Raw genomic sequence first — 19064 nt, 5'->3', positions numbered from 1 at the left:
ATGATGGTATTGATACTTTTACTTAAGTAAGAAAATCAAGTACTTTTTTCCACCACTGTGAATTTGCCTGCCCGCCCGCCCGCCCGTCCGTCCGTCTGTGTCTGTCTGTAGTGACAGTTACATACCTCCTCCACTAGAGGGCGAAAGGCATAACGTCCAAGCGTTGGAACCCTTTACTGCGCATGCGTCAAACACGTTGACCAGGAAGTAACGTGGTGTAGCCTTTCATGGCAACAAAACATCCACACGGGATGAGAAACAGCTTTTCATTGAACAACAGGGGAATATTAAACAACACAGACTTTCCTCTTCGACGGATAACATCCGTGGCTTGAAGGTAAACACTTTATATTTGACATGTGCAGTGGTGGAAAGTAACTAAGTACATTTACTTAAGTACTGTACTTAAGTACAATTTTGAGGTATTGTACTTTGAGTATTTCCAATTTCCAATACTTTTACTTCTACTCCACTACATCTCAGAGGCAAATATTGTACTTTTACTCCACTACAATTATTTGAAAACTTTAGTTACTAGTTACTTTTCAGATATAAACTATGATATAATGAAACATACATTAACCACTTTAACCCTATTTTATACGTAGGCTATTTGAAAATAGCCGATCTACAAGCTCACAACGCGTTGCGAGCTTGTAGATCTGCTATTTTCAAATATTTAGTACTTTTACTTTTGGTACTTTAAGTACATTTTGATGCCAATACTTTGGTACTTTTACTCAAGTAAATTTTTAATTCTGGACTTTTACTTGTAACAGAGTATTTTTATATTGCAGTATTGGTACTTTTACTTAAGTAAAGAATTTGAGTACTTTTTCCACCACTGGACATGTGTTCATGAAACACGGAGCTTCACCTATACTGTGCTAGCATAGCCCTGAAACATGACTGTCCTATCATGAAAGCCATGGAACCACTTGTTCCTGGTTTGAGAATGTTTTACATTTCAAACCGGTATAACTACATACACGTTCAGATTTCAAATACGAAGTGCTGACCTCATGGCCACAAATGTTAAAAGTATGTACGGTCCGTCAGAAGTACCCGTATCTGCTGTATTGTTCTGTAAAAAGCTTTTTAATCCGATCGCCGGCCGAATTTTCTCTATGCTTTCATCTACACGCGCCTATCGGTTGGGAGGTGTATTGCACCCTGATACATTATAAAAAAAGAAGAAAGAAATAGAAAATGGCCGCCGATCGGATTAAAATGCTTTTTTATTGAACAATAAGGTACATTTGGGCACTTAGACCCGGGCGCTTTAACTTGTTACATCCGTGGATTTGGGATAAGCACTTTATATTTGAAATCTGAACGTTTATGTAGATGAATGGGTTGTAAATGTAGACATTTAAAAAACCAGGAACAACTAGCGCCATACGCTTGTGACAGACGAGCGTCATGTGAACCATGGCTAGTACTTAGCTGTAGTATACAACCCTCGTAGACGTATTTATGATTCTGACGTTTTCAATCTACGAGAGTTGTAGGGTTCACGCCCCATGGAGACCTGGACTTTCTGCACTAGGCCCCGCAAAGTACTCCAAACGTGTACAAATTGAAAATAAAGGTGCTTACCTCAAAGCCCCAAATGTTAACTACTTCTACGGGGTAGTAGTTTAATGTAATAATCCATATCTTTCAATAAAGAAGTGTTTTAATGCCGTCTGTGGCCGATTCTGTCGGAAGTTCCCAATGGGCGGTAGTGACGGGAAGTGAGGGGGGCGCATCCGGTGAAACCCGGAATTACACTAAATGTAAACAGGAAGTAAACAAGGGTGAAAAAAATGGCGTTCGGCGTTCCGCACAGCAGTACAACAGCAGGTGAAAGCAATTCACTTAATCGAGGGCTGTGTTGCGCACCAAACGGACTAAAACTGTCACATTTTAGCTGCAGAAATAAACTTCCCATTTAGATCATTGTTGACAAACGAACAGAACATGGATGTGGTTTGCAAAAGGATTATTTATTTCTTGTCCATCAGAGCGGTGAGGTCACTCTTTTGTATGATATTGATAGCCTACACTTTTAATTTGTTTGCAGTTATTCTGTTGCTTGCTTTATATTAAGACTCATAATTTGGGGATTTCGCTGTATTTTATCAGATGTGTTCTATATTTTGCTGTTGAAAAAAACATCGGGGCACATCGGTCTGTAGGACTACGGAATCCTCTCTCTCTCTCAGGCTAGAAATCAAACCTACCATTGATTAGTTCAACAGGCTGCGTTAGATTTATCTCCTGTTTGGCCCGGTAATGCTTTTGTGTCTATTACACTGTGTTGCGGGATTCCGACGGTTCATAGGAGGCTCAAAATCATACCTACCTACCACTGTGCATGTTGTAGCTGCGCAGCTCTTTATGCACATACTGCCTGAATATCACAACAATGATAATAGTACATTGGTACGTAAGAGGAAGGCGAGCAAAGACAAACATTACAGTTACGACCGTGTGTGGGTGGGTGTGTGTGCGTGCTTGACATTAACTTTTTGAGGCACGTGGCCTTCTGACAAGTAAATTATTAAAGTTATTGTCTGTGTAAAAACATTAGCTCATATTGATGAGATGGAATACGTGTAATCATAGAAGCATTAGTTTGATTGGTTGTTTAACATAAAACACAAAATAAGAAAAACACTAATGTGGCTATTAGTGTTTGTCTTTATTTTATTTTATATCTAGAGAATAGGGAAGGCCGATGGCCATTTAAAAACATATTTAGAGCTGACCCCAAATAGTTAGGAGCTTCGAAGCTTTCTTCGATGGCACAAGATTTGAATGTGAAAAAATAAAGTAAGACTATTTGTATTTTTGTTTCGTTTTTTCACAATATTTTTCTTTTTTTTTTATCAAAATGGACAATTTACAAGCCCACAATGCTTTGCAGCATGACATGTTGAGACATGAATATAGAAACCTAGATACCTCATTGGCCGAGCTGCAGTTCATTGGAGCGACGTGTTTCGTATGGTGGCCGCCATATTTCCGGGGGGTACGGGCACTGGCCAATCACAGTGCGTTGACTACTGGCCAATCACGGCACGTCTTTTCCAGGACTTGTCTGAATCTAGTTGTCCCGCCCCCACCTGCCTCTGATTGGCCTACCGAACGCCCCCTTCTGTGACGCACGCGGAAGTTTCCAGCTGCCCCCCCCAGAAGCGGAAGCGCGCCCACCATACAGATGCCTCAGAGCCAGAGGAGGCGTCTACCTTTATATGTCTGTGTTGAGAGCTTGTAGATCTGCTCCTCTTCAAAGCCAATGTGAGCAGCGTTGCCAGACTGTGCGAGAGGAATAAGTAACCAGGTCTATGAAAACAAGCCCAAAAGAAGCGACGATAGGCCACGAGAGCAGGGGTGTATTTTTTTCCCCAGCAGGACGGTATTTTAATGACGTCTTGCGCGCACGGTACGCACGCGCATACCGCGTGCATTTTATTTTACCAAAAAATAGGAAACATGTTTGTATAGGAAACGTTTTTACCAGGTGCTCGAAGAGCGCCGGGTCTATAGACAGGCTGGGGCACTTCACACCTATCCGACACCTATTTGTCATTGGCTGTCCTGGGCTTTGTGTCTATCCTTTAAGCCAATGGGGAGACGGGCCGTACTCCCATGCTATGGGATCATACGCCCCCTCCGCTGTCTAGCACAAGCAACACAAATGAGCTGACCTACAAGCCCACACCGCTTCCATCAGCGATGCGTTGTGGTCTTGCAGATCGTCGGAACAGCTCCGCTCGTCTACCCCTCTCCGTAGTTCCTCACACACACACACACACACACACACACAGTCACGCAGAAACCAGCTCAGTTGAAAACAGCTCATCTACAAGCTCACAACGGTTGCATGCATCCCATCCGCAATTATAGCCTATATGTTTGTTGTTGTTTTCCTTCTGTAGGCAACACATTCAACTGTCTGTGCTGATGCGTTAGCTACATGCTAACAACACAACACAGTGCCGTTCCTTCTGCCTCTAAGGGACAGATCGAGGGGCTGAGAGTCATAAAGTCATTTAGTCATAAAAAGTAGGCCAGTTTGAAAGCGCAGCATCTACTAATCATCTGTGATTTACAACGGCCGTTCGACACGCTCATCACAATAGACACTTGTCAACTCTCAATAAGCTCAGTGTTAATTTAACTCTGAAGTGCCCTTCTCTACATGCCTGTCTAAGACAAGTCCCTTATTAGAGCACGGGTCTTCAACAGGGGGTCCGGGACCCCTAGGGGGTCCTCAGAGTACAGAGTTTTACAATAACCACTAGCATCCTATTTTTGTGGAGAACTTTAGCCAAAAACAGCAGATCCACAAACACAACTGAGCTTGTAGATCGGCTATTTTTGCCAGAGCCGACCAAGTTGGAACAAAAAAAGTTTAAACTGCAAGCACAATTTCATACAATATAGAGGGGGTCCCTGCTTCAGGGGGGGTCCTTGGCCTGAACACGTTGAAGACCCCTGTATTACAGTATTCCTAAAACTGTATATCTGTAGGCTAATTTCATTTATTTATTATTGTCCATTTCATTTTCTTGCTTAATATTTTATTTTCTCCATTACATCATTTACTGTGTATGTAGAACAATCTGTGGTACACGTTCCAACAACATTTTGCTGCTTGGATCTTTATAAGTCAGTAACAAAAAAAACTTATTCAATCTTGCATTCAGCACAATTCTAATATTGTAATTCACTGCAGAAGGATTTATGTTTTGTACCACAATAGGTAGGCTATAGTCCTATACATTTTTGCTTGCATGACAGTGATTACGCTAGCACTTTATTAATAAAATTAATTGTCTCATTGACGTATGCCATTTTTCTTCGTACAGCCCCAGAATTCGCAAGTAGAAAGTAAAAAATACACGTTAAATTGAACGGTTAAAAAAAAATTGCTTATCCTTTTATAATGGATGATTTACTCTTCGGGCAAGTGGGCAAGCCCTGTGGGCAAGTACAACATGACCTGTACTTGTGCCTCAGAGACCCACACACACACACACACACACACACACACACACACACACACACACACACACACACACACACACACACACACACAGACACACACACACACACACACACACACACACAGCACCTGGTAGAATATGACTTCAAGTCATTTCTTTCTTGTTTTAGCTGTTTTTTTTTATAGCTCTTTTAAACTAATAAACACTCAAGGATTCCCATGAATTATAGAGCTTAAACTAAAGTTTGCTTTGAACAAGTATCATTCTCTTCTTCGACGGTGGCTGAGGCATTGCTGCGTGCAGATAGGATACTGGCAGCAGCGTTCTACGCGTGCACTGTACCGTGCCGTACCTTGCGCGTGAAATAAATTACCGGCCACACGCCATCCTACCCCGTGTGGCCCCAATGACACCACTGCATGTGAACACTTCAAACCCATATACTTCGGCCGATCTACAATCACAACCAACTACCATTATTTACAAGCAACTTTACAGAACAACAAGCCCAACGTGGCTTATAATAAGCAGACCTGGCAACACTGCATGTGACAGACTCACACACCGACGGATGATTTGGGAACTAACCGGAGCTTTTGGCAAACCCCGCCCCCGGAGAGCCGGGCTGGCTAGTTCCACAATGTATATCTGATGGACACCCGTCAACTGTTGCTGTTAAAATACGATAGTCTGTTACATAGGTTAGTAATTGCTTCTCTGCTGACTATATCTAAAACGTTTATAAATAGATGCAGTCGGCCAAACTGTTGCTGTTAAAGGTTCTATGACATTCATTTTCACTTTTTTTATTGTTTTTTTTTGGGGGGGTTTTATGACCTCAATTACACCCAAAAAATCTGAACTTTGAACATTCAGTGGATTTTCTGTGGTCTGGGGTTTTCTGAATGATTAGGCTGAAAAGTAATCTGAGCTTGGCCCTTCGGCAGTGAAGTCACAGGCCATTAATCCCGCCCACTCTCCTCCTTGCTCCTCCCCTCCCCTATCCTTTCCTTTGGGGGGGGGCGGAGCAGAGGCGATGATTGACAGGCAAAATCCCTCAACAGCGACACCCGCAGGCAAAGATTTCTTTTTTCATTGCAGTTGAAAAGGCTTTAGAAATGTGAGAGAAAAACACCTGCCATGGATCAATGGAGTGGAATATTTTGTTAAAACTTTTTATACACGTTTGAAGGACCATGACAAAGACTTTTAATGTGTGGTAAAACTGAACGTCATGAAACCTTTAAAATATGATAGTCTGTTATAGATGAATATGAGTACTTGCTTCTCTGCTGGCTTTATTATAGTATTAGATTATACAATAATGCATAATTGAATGCTCTCTCTCTCTCTCTCTCTCTCTCTCTCTCTCTCTCTGTGTGCAGTCAGGACACTTAAAAAAACAACAAACTCACAATATAAAATACATTTCTGCAGGCGTTCTCGCATGCCCTATTTTCCTGTACAGTTTGCGATATGTACCGTTCTCATTCTTGACGGAATAGTCGAGTGCAGTACTTACTATTCACGTGAGATAAGACAGCATTTGGTGATGAGAATTATCGATATGGCATGATCCAGCCATCTGCAGCCTGGCAGACAGCGTAAATAAATCCATTGAAATTAAAAAGGAACGGATGATTTTTCTGCTGAGGAAACCGCAATGAAAGTGACCATTTACAGGCAGAATAATAATATATTCTCTTTAATCTGCTTGTCCTTAACACATTGACTGCCAGGAATTAATTAATTAATTAATCTACCTTATTTTGACGATCCACAGAGACCCACGGGAGCCACGATGTGGACACGGATGTAAACAAAAGCTGTCTGGGGGGAGGGTCTCTTCTATAGGGATGTTCCGATACAATTTTTTTCAGACCGAGTACGCATACTCAATTTTGAGTACTCGCCAATACCAAGTACCGATACGAGTACTTTATGGTTTTTTTTTTGTAACCACTTATTTTACCCCCTTTTTCTCCAATTTCATTTCGTTGTTATGCCTTGTACTTGTACTTGTTATTTTAATAATAATTATTGTTAAAATTGCGTTAATAACTTTCTGTTTACTTGGTTAATAGTAGCTCTGGTCCACCTCACGTCTAAAATACACGTTTTGGTCAGAAAAGAAAATATTTCACCGGAAGGAAAAATCTGGTCAATAGAAAAATAAAAATTCCATTGACCAGATCTGTAGAGCAGTTCTCAAACTGTTTCGTGTCAAATTGACACTTATTAGCCCGCGGACCCCCATTTGAAAATATATGCCAGGGATCCCATAAGAGAAGAATGTTACGGCTCTAGCAGTCAATTCCCAACCATTTTAATTTCAAGGACCCCCAGTTTGACATGCATTAGGGCTACGGCCCCCCATTTTATGGCATTTTTATCTCATGGGACCCCAATTTATATTGTAAAATCCATGCTAATTTAACTCTGAGAGTGTACAACTGGTCCATTTGGTTCCATTTTTACACTCTCAGAGTTACAGACCCATAAGGGTCCATTTGGTTCATAACTATCCATCATTTAGCTGGGGACCCCCTGGAACTCCCTCAAGGACCCCTGGGGGTCCCCGGACACCACTTTGAGGACCACTGCTGTACAGGGCGCAGTGGAGTAACCAAATACATTTTTTCCTTCTGGTGAAATATTTTATTTTCTGGCCAAAAAGTGTACTGTAGACGTGAGGTGGGGGGTTCAGAGTGTTCCCAATAAGGAAAGAAGGCTTTCAGCTCCACAAAACCGTCTTTGTTTTGGTCAGTAGCGAAAGTGTATTTTTTTTTTTTTTACTAAAGACGAGAGGCTGCGCAGCCTGCGCTGCCGCGGGTGTGAGGAGAAAGGAACGACAGTACCATAGCGTTAAGAAGAACTCCTCCTAACGCTAATCAGCTGTCCTGTCCTCTTTCCCTTTATTAGCGCCGACTCGTACCCGAAAAACAGCAGATCTACAAGCTCATAACGGGTCACGTCTGCGCTTGTAGAGCTGCTGTTTTCTGCATGCAACACCGTCGTGCGTAACGAGCATGAATGAGGCTTTTGTCAAACACGCTATGGATCAGAGCTAGGTTAAGAGCATATTTCTGTAGAAGCAGAATACAACATATTTAAATTAGGCAAAATTATTTGGAGGAGAAGAGAGACAGTGTGTTTGTGGCTACTAGCTGCAGTACCGTTCCATTCTGACCAGTGTTGCCAAATCCGTTTATTATAAGCGACTTTGGTATTGTTTTTCTGTAAAGTATATTGTACATATTGGGGGTTCTTCCTCTTGGCATGAAAATGTTTCAGAAAACATGAACAATATTAGACATTAAAGTTTGACTGACCTGCCCTAGTTGCTTATTTTGGCCTTATTTTTATAGACCTGCGTCCTTGGCAGGCAATGTGCTAATTAAGTTTTTTGTATGTAAAGTTGCTGAATGATAGTACAATTTCTTTCTACCTGTTATTTCTAGACCACCACAGGGAGAGATCTACAATATCAAGATTCAACTTTGTCTGAGGAACAGCGAGAGATGGACCAGGGACATGGACTGCTTGGTGCAAGGATGCAACCTGTTGTAAAGTTGTACAGGATAGGTATGTTGTTTTATTTATTTACTGGTGACTACTACAGAGAGAGGTCTGTGATAACAGGCAGACTCACATGTTCATAGTTATTATCAAATGAATATGCCACATACTTATTTGTTGGTGGCAGGTATTTTATTATACTTGATACGTATAAAAGGTGAGAAAATAAATGTGTAAGTGTGTTATCTGCCCTAGTGAAAACAACCCCCCCCCACCTACCCACGCGCCTAATATGCTTTTAACTCTTGTTAATGTAGTGGTGTAGTCTGCCTTTATTCCAAAATAGCTTTGCCTTTATTGTGGGCTCGAGCACACTATAAAAATCCTCACTATTTATAGACTATATTCTCCTCAAACCTTTGGCACCCTACTCCTCCTACATACTGTCACATCCATTCAAACTGTAAAAAACATCCAGTTAACTGTGGATACGTATGCTTGTAATTTTTAACTTAGAAATGTTTTATAGTTTTTTGAAATATTTAACTTTTGAATCTTTAGTGATACAACTTTGGCACCTCACTATTCCTTCATATTTTCACCTATAAACTCAATTCTTCTATTTTACTTTAAAAAATATATATATTTTAAACGTTTTAACTTTAACCCTGTAAGACCCGGATATATTTCTACTTGCAAAAAAAAAAAAAAAACCTTTCAGATGGTCTTGTAGGAGTACTTAGGAGAGGAAAATATAATGTTTTTTTATTTTTTATGTTTTGGTAAGTTTTTATGCAAATGTTTCCATATGGAAACGTTGGGTCCATCAGGTAGCAAAATTTCCTATAGGCCATTTTTAAGGATAACATGGCAAATGTGTAATTACTTCACTAAAACAACTTAAGGATTCATTTATATGGTTTATTATTTGGCCTCAGATCAATTATTAATAATATTTGGCCTCAGAACAGTATACATTATGAATAATAACACCAATAAGCCATATTTTTAAATCAATTTTATTAAAAGAACAACAAAATATCATTGATGTCTATGTCAACATCACTCTCTCCGTTCATCACGATATCCAGAACATCCCTTGCTGAGAAGCGAGGCCCTTTCTGTTGTTGTGGCATTCTGAAATGAAATAAAGACCATTAGTACATTTAGTAGTGCTTACAAACAACATTTCACAAGTCATACAATACTGTCTGGCAAACCTATTGTGTGATGATGATTGCCGCTAAGTGGGCATCATTCCATTGCCCCTAAGTACCCACCACACCTTGAATGAATAATGAACAACCCCCACAACCCCCAACAAGTACCAAAGTGGTCCCACTGTCCTTGTAGTATCGAAAGCAAATTAAACATACTGAGAAATAACAAGGGAATATATTGGTTAAACTATGGTTGAATATGTATTGTTTAGGGGGAGAGAGAAAGTTTGGGTGGACATTTTCTGAGGCTTACTGCTCAAAGCAAACAATTCAGTTTTTGTGAACAAAGGAACCAGCTTGTATGGTTCTGACTGTTAAAACAATGGTTACAAATATCATTGGAAATTAGAAATTAAAGTAAAAATGCACATATAGCCTACTCTCTCTCACTGTTTCTCTCTCTCATATATATATATAGTAATGCAAAGTGGGGGAAATACACATATAACTGTTTAAATCTATTGTGAAAACTATATATAAGGCTGAACAGTAGCAGGTGAACATTAGGCCTGCCCTTGTATTTTTTGCAACCAAGAGGGCCCAACGATTCCAAAAAGACACAAGTATGAATCATGCTTTAATTTCTAATTTGGGACATATATTTCACAATAATAACATATGTACATGTTCTAGACATTGTAATGTTCAACAAAAAAAATATTACAGGCATATTACTTACGTTTTTGTGAGGAATATCTTCCAGAGAAAAAAGAGATCTGTTCCAACAGAGATTTTTCAAGTTGTGATGATTCCTGGCTCTGTGGGGGGTATTTATATACAAATATCCTGGCCAATGGCATGGTAAGACTAAACAATAGGACCCAATGAGCATTTAGAGGTGAAAAAATAACAGAAAAAAAAAAGATTTAGACATCTTTCTTTATAAAATATAATTGTTTCCAAAAGGGATCACTGGGTCTTAGAGGGTTAAGCGCCCAATCCATTGTCAATGGCAATTTAAAGGGTAGCAACAGCAAATAACACATGAGTCTATACCTGTTACAATGCTATATACCCCAGGGAGCTAGATTGCTCGTATGCAGAATTGCTAGTGCCAGGATTCGATCCCATGACCTTGTAGTTGTCAAGAGCTCTTCCGACTGAGCTACCCAGACACAATAACAAACTTAAAGGTAGGGTAAGTGATTTTCTTTGGTTAAAATAAGTGTTAAATAGCTCTATATTCTGATAGTACTCATTGCTATAGAGTGTTTGTTCAGTAAAATGTCTCCTTGTCTCTCCAGCTCTTTATAAAACAGAAAATGCATTTTGGTTTCAGTTTCATTTCCAATTGTATCCAATCAGGATAGAGAACTCAATCAGGATATAGATTAAACAAGTGAAATTGGAAGTGATGACACTAAGAAATGAGCAGGCAAAATTGGAACTGGAACACTATAAAAACTAGACGCGTCGCAATTCTTGGAAATTGCAAAGTGTGGTTGCACCGACGCCGGTCGCAGGTCGCGGCCGCCGGGACTCGAGGGATACGCCGGGAGGAATACCCTCGGAGGCCGCGCAACGTGCCATTCGAATCGGGTGCCGATCGCATCCTGCGTTCGTGATACGTGCCGTTTTGATTTTAGGAAATAGGCCCCTCCCATTAAATAAATAGGCCCCTCCCACAAATGTAACGGGCCAACCATATTGTCACGTCACTCCTGATATCGCTTTTATTTCATTTTGAGAGGATTGATCCACCCTAAAATCATGTTTTTGCGTCAAACGGTTACGTTAAGTGCATTTGTGGCGCCCCCTATGGATCAAATTGGAAATGCTTTTGGGGATTCGTTGAGTAAACCACCCTCGACATATGATTCAAATTTGGGATTGACCGGACGTTTCGTTTGGAAGCCATTACGGTAAGTAAAGAGTTTCAGTCAGTTAGATACGCTGAAAAGTCACCAGCGTGTCCACACTGGAGAAAAACCTTTCTATTGTAAACAGTGTGACAAGAGTTTTGGTCAGTTATGTAACCTGAAGACACACCAGCGTATCCATATTGGAGAAAAACCTTTCTATTGTAAACAGTGTGACAAGAGTTTCAGTTGCAATTCTTACTTGAAGACACACCAGCGTATCCACACGGGAGAAAAACCTTTCTATTGTAAAAAGTGTGACAAGAGTTTCAGTGAGTTAGGTAGCCTACGGAGACACCAGCGTATTCACACTGGAGAAAAACCTTTCTATTGTAAAAAGTGTGACAAGAGTTTCAGTCAGTTAGATCACCTGAAAAGTCACCGCGTGTCCACACTGGAGAAAAACCTTTCTATTGTAAACAGTGTGACAAGAGTTTTGGTCAGATAGGTGACCTGAAGACACACCAGCGTATTCACACTGGAGAAAAACCTTTCTACTGTAAACAGTGTAACAAGAGTTTCAGTCGGTTAGATCACCTGAAAAGAAAGTGTGTCCACACAGTGGACTTGGGTGTTGGAAGTGCATCTTTGCTCCATCATTTTTACGGAACCATTAACCGTTAGTATTAACACATTGAGTACCAAACACGTAGATCTACATGTTTTCAATTAAAACATTTTTTTTTCCACATGGGCTCTAACACAACTTAGGAATGATCCGAGGACCCTGTTAAATTGAAATGGAAGAAGAAAGACCTGACAGTAGTCAACAGTCTACCAAGACTTTAACGCAATCGGAAGTAAAGAGACGTCGTCTGACTGACACAGGAAAGAAAACTCACATCTGTAAACAATGTGACAAGAGTTTCAGTGAGTTAGGTAGCCTACGGAGACACCAGCGTATTCACACTGGAGAAAAAACTTTCTATTGTAAAAAGTGTGACAAGAGTTTCAGTCAGTTAGATACGCTGAAAAGTCACCAGCGTGTCCACACTGGAGAAAAACCTTTCTATTGTAAACAGTGTGACAAGAGTTTTGGTCAGTTATGTAACCTGAAGACACACCAGCGTATCCATACTGGAGAAAAACCTTTCTATTGTAAACAGTGTGACAAGAGTTTCAGTTGCAATTCTTACTTGAAGACACACCAGCGTATCCACACGGGAGAAAAACCTTTCTATTGTAAAAAGTGTGACAAGAGTTTCAGTGAGTTAGGTAGCCTACGGAGACACCAGCGTATTCACACTGGAGAAAAACCTTTCTATTGTAAAAAGTGTGACAAGAGTTTCAGTCCATTGACCGTCCAAATTTCTTAACGATTACCGGTTAACGGTTGGCCATCACTAGCTGCTGAAGATGCATACTTTTCAAGCACACCGTAACAACCAAATAAATGGTTGGTTCTCAACTTATTTAGTTTCAACTTTCAAAAGTGCATTATTTCCTTGTGTGACCCTCAACACAGGATTTAAAGGTTTCATGACATGTCGGTTTTACGAAACATTAAGTCTTTATCATGGTCCTTCAAACGTGTATTAAAAGGTTTTAACTAAATCCCCTCCAGTGAGCCATGGCAGGTTTTTTCTCTCAGTGTTCTGAAGCCTTTTCAGCTGCAATGAAAAGAAAACCTATTTGCCTGCGGTTGTCGCTGTTGAGGGATTTTGCCTGTTAATCATCGCCTCTACTCTGCGGGGAGGGGGCGGGATTAATGGACTTTGACATCAAAGTCCACGGGCCAATCCCAGCCCCTTTCTAAGCCTATTCCGAAAACCCCAAACAACAGAAAATCCTCTGAATGTTCAAAGTTCAGGTTTTTTTTGGGTGTAACTGAGGTCAGAAAACAAAACAAAAAAATCCCAGGGCTAAATTATGAGTACCACAACCAATGTTAATTACAATAATAATGGTAGTAAGAGCAGCAACAGCACTAGTATCTGCACTGCCACTGGAGTAGCGGGAACACCCCCCCCCCCCCCCCCCATGCCCCAATCTGTTCGCAGGTTGTATGGCCCTCGGCTTGGTACCCTAGACATAATTTGGCCCTTGGGGAAAACTAATTGGGGAACCCTGAAGTATGTCATACATTGAAAATAAATACTCTCAAATAAGCATTTCATGTTATCTTTAACAATTGCACATGCATTAATTGATACAGACATGTTGTGTGAAATGCAATTGAAATGAAGTCTGCATGAGGTGAGGCTTGAACCGGCGACCCTGTGATTCAGAGGCAGATGCTGTAGCGAGAAGCCATTGGACCAACAGACCTGCACTTGTGAAAAAGGAGCTCACACAGATGCTCAGAAATGCTGGGTTTAAGTGTTTATCAAACTGCTCAAAATGGCGCAAAATCAAAGGGCGGAGCTTACTGGTCAAAGTGATAGATGTGTTCCTCATGAGTCAAGGCACATGTGTAAGCAAATATCATGGCTGTCGGCCAAACGAGGCAGAACTTATGCCTGTTTAAAGTTAGCATTTTTCAAAAATTGCTATAGGGACCCCATTTGGCCAGTTGGAGTAAGATTGGTTTCAGTGATATTTGGAATGACCCTCTACATTAATGCAAAGTTTAAAAAGAAATGTGAGTCTGCATATATGTGTTTGGGGCAGACAAATCATTTTCATAAAACTGCAATATTCATTCATTCAAAATAGACCCTATCCTCAACGAGACCTGCAGGATAGTTACTGGGTGCATCAAAACAACCCCCATACCCTGCCTTTATGCCCTCTCTGGCATCGCCCACCCTGGCATCCGCAGAGCCGTCCTCGCTAAAGCCAAGCGCACAAAGCAGGCCAATGACAACCGGCATTTACTCCATGAACACACTGCCCCCCAGAAACGGCTCAAGTCCAGGAGCAGCTTCCTGGATGCCACAGCAGAACTGGAGACCACACCACCTGCTGCCAGGATTACTGAGTGGCACAACCAATGGGACAACCTGGGCAGCCAGACAACCCAGTGGACCGAGAGAGGCATCACCCCAGATGAATGTCTCGCTACTGGCCACGACCAACCTTGGACTGTCTGGAAAACCCTGAACCGTCTGCGGGTCGGCGAAGGACGCTGCAAGGCATCCATGAAGAAATGGACGTTAACATCTTCTGATGCATGCGTGTGCGGTGAACCACAAACCATGGACCACATCATGAGCTGTAGCTACGCTCCACAATGTACTGGAGTTGACCTGGCCAAACCAAATTCCGCTGCACTAGCTTGCGCCAACCACTGGAAAGACGAGATATAGAAGATGGCCGGACACGAAGAAGAAGGCCTTGGCCCCTCAAAAAAATTAACAATGGCTTAAAATGAATGGCTAAAACAATACATAACAGGCAGTGAGCAAAACAGTTAAGACATGAATAACACAGAGATTTAGAAGACAAAAAATCAACTAAAAACAAAAGTGAAGAAATAAGTCTTGAGCTGTGCTTTAAAACTTCCCACAGAGGGTGCCTGTCTTAGGTGTAGAAGCAGAATGCTGCTTCACCGTGTTTTTATATGACATGTCAGGCACTTAAAGTAGGCCAGCACTAGAAGACCTGAGGGGGCGGGTTGGAACATATCTAGGGAGGAGGTGATAGAGGTAGGAGGGTGCCAGACATTGAGTGCTTTATAAACAAGTACAATATTTTTTAAATCAATCCTAAAAACAACCGGGAGCCAATGTAGTGATGTTAATACTGGAGTAACGTGTTCTCTCATCTTAGTTTTAGTTAAAACTCTGGCTGCCGCATTTTGAACTAGTTGTAATCTGTCAGTTGTTTTCTTTGGCAGGCCAGAGAAAAGTGCTTTACAGTAATCAAGCCGAGAGAAAACAAAAGCGTGGATCAACGTCTCTAATTTGTGCAATATTTCTCAGATGGAAGAAGCAATCTTGATAACATGAACAGAATGCATAATAACACAAATTATGTACATTAACAAACGTGCAATTTTTACACTACAGATATTATTTTTTTACATCACCAAATTCGCACGGTCTGCTCTTTGATTTAATCCAAAGATCTAAGCTGTGTGATGTATACATTTTGAGTTAAGACCATTAATATCAACCCATGTCCCTCTGCACTCTAGAAATTAGTACACATGGTGATGTCTAGCCATGGTGATGTCTAGCCAGTCATTGCTCAGTGGTGCTGCAAAGTAACTAAGTACATTTACTCAAATACTATACAAGTGCCTACAATGCACAGTACACTTTTACGTATTTTTACTTAACTTTCCATTTTTGTTAATTCTCTCCACCAATATTACAGCATTTGACAGCTTTAGATATGTGTTACTTCACAATGTGACGTGTTATGAGCTTGTAAATCTGCTATTTTCTGAACATAATTATGATTACTTACAAAATTACAAAATATATTTGATGCTAAAACATTTGTTCATTTCAAGCTAACCAAAACTCCCACCCTCACACACACACCCCATACCACCTCCCACACCACATGACATAGCCCCTTATGTCATACTTCGACTATTCAAAAAAAGCAGATGTATAATGTGATGCGTTGTGAGCTTGTAGATCTGCTATTTTGGAAAAAAGCTTGACAATCGCAAAGTACATATACTACTATTGACCTTTTTGTACATTTCAAGCTCTAATTTAACACTAATGGTGTGTATTGGTCAACATAACCCCACACAACTTCCCCCACACCCCCAAAAATAGGGTTGTCTTGCCTTCCTAAATCTCAGCGATTAAAAGGGATAGTTAACTATTGTTCTAATTAAAACCTTTTAATTGACTCCCATTGTATCTTTTTCCTAGACTTCCTGCACCTCCCTGTGTGTAAAGATGAGGTTTCCGCTGAACAGCAGGAGAGGAACTTCAGTCTGATCCACGAGGAACCAGAAGCTCCACAGATGAAAGAGGAACATGAGGAGATACTTCAAAGACCAGAGGAGGCTGAAAAGTCAACACAGACATTACTAGCAGTTAAAAGAGAAGATGACGATGAAAACAGAGAGACAGAGCCTGTAGCCAGCACCTCAACTCAACGCATGGAAACACAAGCTTATGTAGAGTACTGGGTACCATCACAGCCAACTAGTGATGACCAGCTCCTCTCGTTACACTGTTCTGAATCTGACACTGGAGACATTGATGACTGGGAGGAGACCAGGGCAGGTCAGTCAGCTTTAAAAACACTGAAATCACACAAAACACAACATGTGGAAGGACAAATAGTGTCTTTGAGCCACAAGCTGCCCCAGGACCTGAAATCATCAAAACAAACTCACTGCAAGAGGAATGACACAGGGAAGAAAAGCTATAGTTGTACAGTGTGTGGCAAAATGTTTAACCAAAAGGGACATCTGAAGAGACACTCAAAGATTCATACAGGGGAAAAGCTATGTGCTTGTATAGTTTGTGGTAAAGGCTTTGCTGAAATGTCTCGTCTAAAAAGACACATGGTGATTCATACAGGAGAAAAGTCGTTTCCTTGTACAGTTTGTGAACAAAGTTTTAGTCATAGCAATGGTCTGAAAATGCACATGCTGACTCATACAGGGGAAAAGCCCTTCCCTTGTACAAATTGTGGTAAAGGCTTTGCTGAAATGAGTAATCTAAATGCACACATGAGGACTCATTCAGGGGAAAAGCCCTTTGCTTGTACAGTTTGTGAAAAAAGATTTAGTCAAAATGCTCATTTAAAAACACATGAGTACTCATACAGGAGAAAAGCCCTTTGCTTGTACAGTTTGTGAACAAAGATTTAGTCAAAATGCTCTACTGAAAAGACACATGAGTATTCATACAGGAAAAAAGGCTTTCATTTGTACAGTTTGTGGTAAAGGCTGTAGTCAAAAAAGTGATCTAAAAACGCATATGAGGACTCATACAGGCGAACAGCCCTATGCTTGTACAGTGTGTGAACAACGTTTCAGTCACAGTAAGAGTCTAAAATCACACATGTTGACTCATACAGGGGTAAAGGCCTTTCTTTGTACAGTTTGTGGTAAAGACTTTCGTCAAATAAGTGTTTTAAATACACACATGAGGACTCATACAGGGGAAAAGCCCTTTGCTTGTACAGTTTGTGAAAAAACTTTTAGTTCAAACAATCTAAAAACACACATGAGAACTCATACAGGAGAAAAGCCCTTTGCTTGTACAATTTGTGAGAGCCTTTGGCCAAAAGGAAAATCTAACAAAACACATGAGGACTCATACAGGGGAAAAGCCTTTTAATTGTACAGTTTGCAAGCAAAGTTTCAGTCAAGATGGACCACTTAAAATACACATGAGAACTCATACACGCGAAAAGCCCTTTGCTTGTACAGTTTGATCAGAGATTCAGTCAAAATAGTAATTTAAAAACACACGCAAGAACTCATACAGGGGAACAAGACCAGGAGACCTGGTTCTGCCAGACCCAGAATAACCCCTTTTATGCCCATGTATGGACGAAAGGGGGACGAAATTCTGTGTCCCTTTCGCCCATGTATGGACGAAATGGGGACAGACGAGGCCTTTTTTGCCCATGTATGGACGAAATGGGGACGGACAAAGCCTCATGTAGGCCGACCCCTTGGGTCTTGTACTGCCTGACCCCTAGTGGTTGAAATCTGAATGGCCGGACTTCGCTTGACGTGTGTGCAGAGGAAAAGAGGAATTCAATTCCGACATCCCCATATATGGACGAAAGAGGGACAGACATTTATCCCCATATATGGACAAAAGAGGGACAAAGCCTCATGTAGGCCGACCCTCTGGGTCTGGCAAAAAAATCATACCCAGTGTGAAGTATGTAATGTTGACAGTAGTATGTAATGTGTCCAAGAAATGGCATTTGTTGTTGCAAACAATGAAATCTTGCGGACGCGAGTGCGCTCGCGGCATTCATCTGAGAAATGAGATGACATGTGGTTGTCATTGTTGGCACATGTTAATGCATGGCCAAAATATGTAGGCAGGCAGGAGATTGCATACCTACAGTGTTCGTACCCAGAGAGAGACGCACGCACGCACGCACGCACGCACGCACGCGCGGGGGAGGGGGTTGTGTTTGCAAAGGATGTACACACACACATGATACCAATGGAATTTATGAGGGTAAGCAGTAATCACCTCTGGCCTGGGTCATCTCAGCCGAGTGTGTGTTGGTGTCGGCGACGTAAGTGTGGTCTTGGTGCGCATCTGAGGAATGAGAAGGCATGTAGGTGTTATCATGAGCACATGTTAATACATGTTAATACACACGTTGTAAATGTGGATGTAAATGTGGATGCAGTCAGATCCGTGCATACATACAGTGTTTGTACCCAGAGACACACACACACACACACTTGGGGGAGGTGGTTGGGTATGCAAACAAAGAACACATACGCACTTGGGGGAGGTGGTTGGGTATGCAAACAAAGTACACACACACACACACACACACACACACACACACACACACACACACACTTGGGGGAGGTGGTTGGGTATGCAAACAAAGTACACACACACACACAC

At 41.2% G+C, this 19064-nt stretch overlaps 1 protein-coding gene across 1 annotated transcript; it reads left to right on the top strand.

The window, feature by feature from the left end:
- Window positions 1-221: 221 nt before the first annotated feature.
- On the top strand, window positions 222-17650 carry LOC308095206 (uncharacterized protein). The gene is made up of 3 exons (XM_080442176.1): window positions 222-337; window positions 8459-8582; window positions 16371-17650. The coding sequence occupies exons 2-3, from the start codon at window positions 8519-8521 to the stop codon at window positions 17309-17311; spliced, it is 1005 nt and encodes a 334-aa protein (XP_080298302.1). The 5' UTR covers window positions 222-337; window positions 8459-8518; the 3' UTR covers window positions 17312-17650.
- The last annotated feature ends 1414 nt before the right edge of the window (window positions 17651-19064 follow it).

Source organism: Gymnoscopelus braueri (genome assembly GCF_963280865.1).
Source record: "Gymnoscopelus braueri genome assembly, chromosome: 11".
NCBI classification, from domain to species: Eukaryota; Metazoa; Chordata; class Actinopteri; order Myctophiformes; family Myctophidae; genus Gymnoscopelus; species Gymnoscopelus braueri.
This window is presented reverse-complemented; position numbering and strand designations above follow the sequence as displayed.

Excerpts from the sequence above, each read along its gene's own strand:
- LOC308095206 (XM_080442176.1), top strand. The coding sequence starts at position 8,519 with ATGGACCAGGGACATGGACTGCTTGGTGCAAGGATGCAACCTGTTGTA. Across the intron at positions 8,583-16,370 it reads TGTAAAGTTGTACAGGATAG|ACTTCCTGCACCTCCCTGTG; the intron begins GTATGTTGTTTT and ends TCTTTTTCCTAG.